Raw genomic sequence first — 6,535 nt, 5'->3', positions numbered from 1 at the left:
TAGACTCATCTTTTCATCGATCAATCAATTAACATCAACTACAAGCCAACAATTTTTTTTTTTTTTTACTATATAGTATGACAAAAGTAAAAGGATACAAGACTCACCTTGCCTACTTTGCCAATCACAAGCCCACTTTGCCAATCACAATCACCTTGTCTATTTTTTTTTCTCGTAAGTATATAAATAGAAGACCCTTTTAAGGACTGTCTTGTTTTCAGGCCTTCGCGGGATCATTTTTCGCAAACATATTAAACTGAATCGAGCCGCCCAGGCCTTAAGCGACAAACAAGCAGATTCTCAGATTGAAGAAGCAGTGACTATCATTGATGAAGTCCAGCATTAGGAGCCTAACACATTTAATCTCAAATTAGTTGGAATCATAAGTTAAATGAATATTCCGAAACCACTCAAAGGATTTTATCATAATTATAAAAAAAACTAGTACGTACTTTTCTGTTAGCCATCAACTACAATAACCGACCACCTTGGAATTTACTATACTTGACAAAAAAAAAAAGAAGCTTTCTCTTCCTTTAACTGAAAATGAATATTTTAGAAAAAGAAAAAGACGATCCTACATATGGAATAATGGTGCAATTGCAACCGGGACACAACCCAAAGAATTTCATCCTCCTTACTTTTCACTTTAAAAAAGGTGAAAAATATAAAGTACTTTTGATAACAAAACAAGGACATCCAAATTGGATAACGAAGACAAAAAAGTATAAGCCAAGAAGCCATTTGTGCTATTTCTATCCCAGTTCAACTTTTATTGAAAACAACAACTTCAAAATCAATAACAATATAACATAGAATTTTCACCCGTGACAGTAACAGTAACAAATCAAGTGAATTTTCACAAATAATCTTAGTATATATATATATATATATATATATATATATATATATATATATATATATATAGAGAGAAAGAGACTTACTCTGGAATATTAAAAGACTCTCGGATGAACAATGTCAAAATCAAAACCCACAAATCACAACTATCATTCTCTTTTAACACCTCTTCAGAAAAAGAAGATAGAGAAACCCTTTTCGTTCTCCAAGGCAAAAAGTTCAGCCTAACCAATAAAAAAATTCTCAAGTAGGCTATAATTTTTAACAAGAAAGAAAAGGACATTTCGCATCAGATTTCTGAATTCTGATCTCTCCCAACAAGAAAAGAAACCCCTGTAGATCTAATAAGGTTTTACCCTTAATCAAAGTTCGATTTTGAAAACCCAAAAAAATACTGTATATATTTATTTTACTAAAAACAACGCTGACCCTCATAAAAAAAAACAGCTACTAAAACCCTCTTCCCCCCCCCCCCCCACCCTACACTTTCCCTTTTCTTCCCGCTGTTTCCTCCATCCCTCTCTATCTCTCTCTCAATTTTTCTTATTACTTCTTACAATTTCTCATAAAAATTTAAAATTTTATTTGTCTTCTCCATTTTCACAGCACATAGCAAGCCAATTTTAAATTTTGGGCGAACATGAAGAGGAAACCCTAGCTCTTGGCACAAAACCCTAACTCCCTTCTACCCATTTCTTGGTTTTTCCAAAGACTAGATTTTTCGCTTGTGGGTTTGTTAAAAATTGCGTGAAGAAAAGAATAATATGGAAAATCCGATACCTAGGACTGTAGAAGAAGTATTCAACGATTTCAAAGGTCGTAGAGCTGGTTTAATTAAAGCACTTACCGCAGGTTTGTAAAATTGTTTCCTTTTTCTTCTCATGCACTTTTATGTGTTTTTTAGCCTAAGCACTTTCTCGGTGTTGCTGAATTTTGTTGGTTTTGCTAATTATGATTTTTTGATTTTTTTTAATTAATTATTGCAGATGTTGAGAAGTTTTATCAGCAGTGTGATCCTGGTGAGTTTTCGTTTCTCAGTTTTTGATTGGATTATTGTGGTCCATCTATATGTGTACATTTGGTTCTTTTTGGATAATTGAGCTTGAGTTGTATTTCTGAATGCAGTATATTTCCTGTTGCTTTTAATTTCTGGTTCTTCGTCCATAGAGTGATTAAGCCACTTGATTAGGACTTTGTGACTGTTAATACATCAGATTTTCATAAGTTTGCTTCTTGTCGTGTTACTGTATCAGTTTTGTAATTTTTAATGTTGTTGCCTCGTAGTGTGGACTAAAACACGTGGTTAGAGCTTTCTGTCTGTTTGCGTCATTTTGGCATTTGATGTGTTCTTTGGCTGTTATGCAGGAATGGAAAGATCAAATCTTTAACGAGTAGTTAATTGTCGTCTTCATTTGAAAGAGTAATTCTTCTGCATTTATGACAAAATTGTCATGATCTTAAACTGTATTCTAAAATAAGTTGTAACAATGAGATCATTACTTAGAATTTTATTAGCGAGAGTGTCAATGTCAGAAGTGTTTTCATTGTAATCTTGATGACTGTTATCAACTCTCAAGGAAGAAGAGCTGTAAAACTTCTTTTATGTGGCAGTGATCATCATTTCTCTATCACATTGATTTAAAAGTCTAACAACCGTTAATCTTGTTTACTATGGGTGAATAGGCCTGTTTCGATGTCTGTTGCATTAAAAAAATGTCAGATTTTTCCTGATTGTATCAACTGGTATACTTAAGAGGATAGAAAAATATGATTGCAGTGATGAAAGCACTTTGATGTAGATGCATTTGGTGTATAGTTACTTAAGGTGTCTTGAGGCAGTTTAATTAAAATGGTTGAAGTTTGTGGTTAGTGTGTGATGATAGTATATTCTCGCCCTGTGATTAATAAATGTTCTCGTCTTCTTTTTTTCCATCTCTGGCCAAGTTCTTTTTCCCCCTTTTTTTAGTTTTTTTTTTTGGGGGTTGGGGGGGGGGGGGGGGTTGGGGTTGGGGTTGAGGAGGCGAGAGTTCTGTTATTTGGAAAACCTTATTTTGCATGTTGCCAGGATTAGAGGTGCTCTTTTGTGCCATAATTCATGAATTGATTTTGAAATATTTGATATAATAGTGAAACATAACGTAGCTTTATCCCGAATGTTTGACTTCTTTCTTTGATGCAGTGTCTAACTTGTTTATATCTATTATAGTGTCTGTAAATAACTCTATTTGAAGAACTCATTCAAATTCTTTATTTCGTTGCTGTTATTTTTTTTTTCCCATTAACAGAAATTCTGATTATGACCTTCATGACGAAGTATATCAATTGGCTATTATATCAAACAATTGTGTCAGTCTTTCTGACAGTGTATTTATTTAAGGACTTCGTGGAATTGCGACTTGGGTCAGGAAAATAGATTTTTCTTGTGTTGTCGCATCATTCCTCTCCCCCTCACTTCACAGTGTACCCTCTCTTTTCCCTTGTTTTGAGCTTGTTGGGTGTTTCCCTCATTGGGTGTTGTTCAATTGTTGGTTTATTTAGACTACTCATGCAGATCATTTATGTCTTTATGAAGTGTTTATAACCTTTTCTGAACTTAACACATGTTTTTACTTTCAGAAAAGGAGAACTTGTGTCTCTATGGGCTTCCTAGCGAGACATGGGAAGTAAACCTACCTGTGGAGGAGGTCCCTCCAGAACTTCCGGAGCCAGCATTAGGCATAAATTTTGCACGTGATGGAATGCAAGAGAAAGACTGGTTATCACTTGTTGCTGTTCACAGTGATTCATGGTTGCTTTCTGTTGCGTTCTACTTTGGTGCACGGTTTGGGTTCGGCAAGAGTGAAAGGTATTATAACGTTTGTTACCTTAAGATTTCACCATCTTCTTTTACTGTTTTGCCACCTTGCTCCTATATGTTGTATTTCATTTGCATATTTATGTTTATCCTGTTTGATGAAGACATTGGGGGCTGGGGCTATCTTTTGGCAAATGTAAATAAGTGTTGTGTCATGTGCTGGCGTCCTATTAAATTGTGTGGATTTTCTGCGCTCCCTTCTAAACTGTCATTGCAGTGTCCATCGGGTAGTCTTTGCTTGTCTACCACTCTTTTTATCTTTTCGGGGGTGGCTGTGGTGGAATAAGTTGAGCTACTTCTTTCACATGCTAATTTCCGTCATGCTGCTTAAAACTCACCTCCGTAAGCAATTGGTGCATCCAGAACTTGTGTGCTCCGCTGATTGATTTTAGGGAGAAAAGCTTAAGTGCTTGCTGTCCGTTTTGTTTTTTGTTTCATAGGTGAGACATCATTGTTCCATGAAAAATCACAGAAGAAATTTAATCAAGAATCATGTTATGGAAGTCTCTTTTTTCCCTTTTCTAACCCAGACAGTTGGAGCTCCCTTTTCTACCCTTCAATCGCTGATGAAGAAATTGGTATATGTATTCCTTTTTGTTGTCCTCTCGCTTACCACATAGTGTTTGACCTGTTTGCTGTATATCACTGAGGTTGACCCAACAGTCAACTGATCAATGAACTAGGCCTTATCCCAAATGAATTATGTCTGCTTCATTTTATCCGCTTTGCACTCTCCAAGATTCAGTATTTGGAATTCATCATAGTTAGACGATCTTACGCTTGCCATTTATCTACCACAACCCTTCTCCTTTATTGGCATAGGGCCAGCTATGCTTTGCAAGTCTCACATAGACAGAGTTGTGGTCAATTGATGGTATTGAGTTTAAAAACATTTTTTCATTTTAAATATATTTTCACAAAAGCACCAAGAAGGTGCAAATATATTGAGTTTAAAACAGTAACCCTCTAAAGTATAAGTCTTAGCTGTAATTACTAACCAAGTTAGAAACTCTTGGATGAAGAATTACAATCAGTTAGATTATTTGGCCAATATAGGAGTCCACCTTTAACCAAAGTTGATGGTGTTTTATATTCTCTTTATCATGAAAAGAATTGTTTTTTCTTTGTCTTGGTGGGCACATTGATGACTTGTTGCAATGATATTCTTGGTGTGATGAGATTTCAAACATCTTCCTTTTTTAGGTTATGGTTATAGAATTTCTTTACAATTTCCTTATTTAAAAAAGGGAACGATTATAGGTTTGCAATGCCCTTGGTCCTTTCTCTATTCTGGGGAAGGTTATTAGGTGCTAATTTTTAGATAAAAGCAAATTCATTCACTTAGTTGCATTGGTTTGTGGCATCATTGGATAAGATAGTGTTTGGTTACTGAAACTAAGGATGCCTGACATGTTGAGATGTTTACCTTCTGCTGGTGTTTTTGGATGTTCATCGAATAAAATAGTGCTCAGTGGGGTTAACCGAAGGAGGTCTGACATCTTGAGAGGTTCACCATCAGCTATTAATACTGGCTGTAGCATCATTGGATAAGTTAGTGATTACTTGAATAAGCGAAGGATGTCTAACATGTCAGGATGGCACAAGTGCTGTATAACACTTGGAGCAACTTTTTGTGTTGCATCCCCCTCCCCCCTTCTTCTTTTCTTTTCTACTCTTTATTCGTGTAGGTTAGAGAATCTCTTGGAACACAAAACTATGACAGAAATCCTTATAAGCTGGATTTTATACTGGGAAACTGGTTGCATCGCATGGGGTTCCATAATCATGTGTTCTATGTCCATAAATGTTAACTTGAATTTGGTTTATATTTGTCAAGTGTCATAGTTTGCCTAGCTAGTCCAATCTCATAGATGTGGCTTTCATTGGTTAAATGGTTATCTGATATTAATTTAGAGAGGATAATTGTTTTATTCTGGAAATTATGTATACAGGAAGAGGCTTTTCCAAATGATAAATGATCTGCCAACAGTATTTGAGGTTGTAACCGGAGCTGCTAAGCAGGCACATGATGCTGCTCACAATAATAGCAGCAAAAGCAAATCAAGTGGAAAGGTTCTCATATACATGACCTAACATATATAATTATATTTTTCTTCCCCCTCATAATATGATTTTTGCTATCATCTTTGGTTTACAGTCTCGACAGCCAGACCCCCAGCCCAAGGCAGTAAAGATATCTCCACCTAAAATGGAGGACGAAAGCGGGGAGGAGGAAGAAGAAGAAGATGAACAAGGGGCAACTCTCTGTGGAGCTTGTGGTGATAATTATGCCACTGATGAATTCTGGATTTGCTGTGATATTTGCGAGAGATGGTTCCATGGCAAATGTGTGAAGATTACTCCAGCAAAAGCTGAGCATATCAAGCAGTATAAGTGTCCTAGTTGCAGTAGCAAGAGAGCTAGAGTTTAAATTGTGGTAACTTTAAGAGCAGCATCAATCAAGTGGCGATGTTCGAAGGCTAGAATTTTTAGCTCAGTTATTAAAGTGTCATCTGTATCAAAGTTGAATGTTTGCAGATCGGATGTCCATTTCATAAATGTTTGCTGTCTGTTTATCTTGCTTTTGGATTGCGTTTTAGATAATTAAAATTTGTGCCTGTTACCCTCTTCTGTGCGTCCATTTTCATCTTTTTCTTTTACTTTAATGGCTTATTTTAATACTACGCTGCGGTAGTATGAGAAATTTAGAAACTTTTGCGCATCTTAATTTAAATAGGGGAACAACAACCTGCTTAAACTTGTTATTATGTGAAATTGAAATGAATTCAATTGCTGGTGGAACAAAAACAATCTAACAATCAC

At 35.7% G+C, this 6,535-nt stretch overlaps 1 protein-coding gene across 1 annotated transcript; it reads left to right on the top strand.

Annotated features, from left to right (window-relative positions):
* Positions 1-1,159: 1,159 nt before the first annotated feature.
* Positions 1,160-6,341, top strand: LOC104116865 (PHD finger protein Alfin1-like). The gene is made up of 5 exons (XM_009627814.4): positions 1,160-1,710; positions 1,845-1,877; positions 3,475-3,703; positions 5,665-5,785; positions 5,871-6,341. Exons 1-5 carry the CDS (start codon positions 1,623-1,625, stop codon positions 6,141-6,143), a joined length of 744 nt encoding a protein of 247 aa, XP_009626109.1. The 5' UTR covers positions 1,160-1,622; the 3' UTR covers positions 6,144-6,341.
* Positions 6,342-6,535: the final 194 nt, after the last annotated feature.

Source organism: Nicotiana tomentosiformis, chromosome 1 (assembly GCF_000390325.3).
Source record: "Nicotiana tomentosiformis chromosome 1, ASM39032v3, whole genome shotgun sequence".
Classification (NCBI taxonomy): domain Eukaryota; kingdom Viridiplantae; phylum Streptophyta; class Magnoliopsida; order Solanales; family Solanaceae; genus Nicotiana; species Nicotiana tomentosiformis.
Note: the sequence above shows the minus strand (reverse complement) of the source record. Positions and strands in the feature narration are given on the sequence as shown.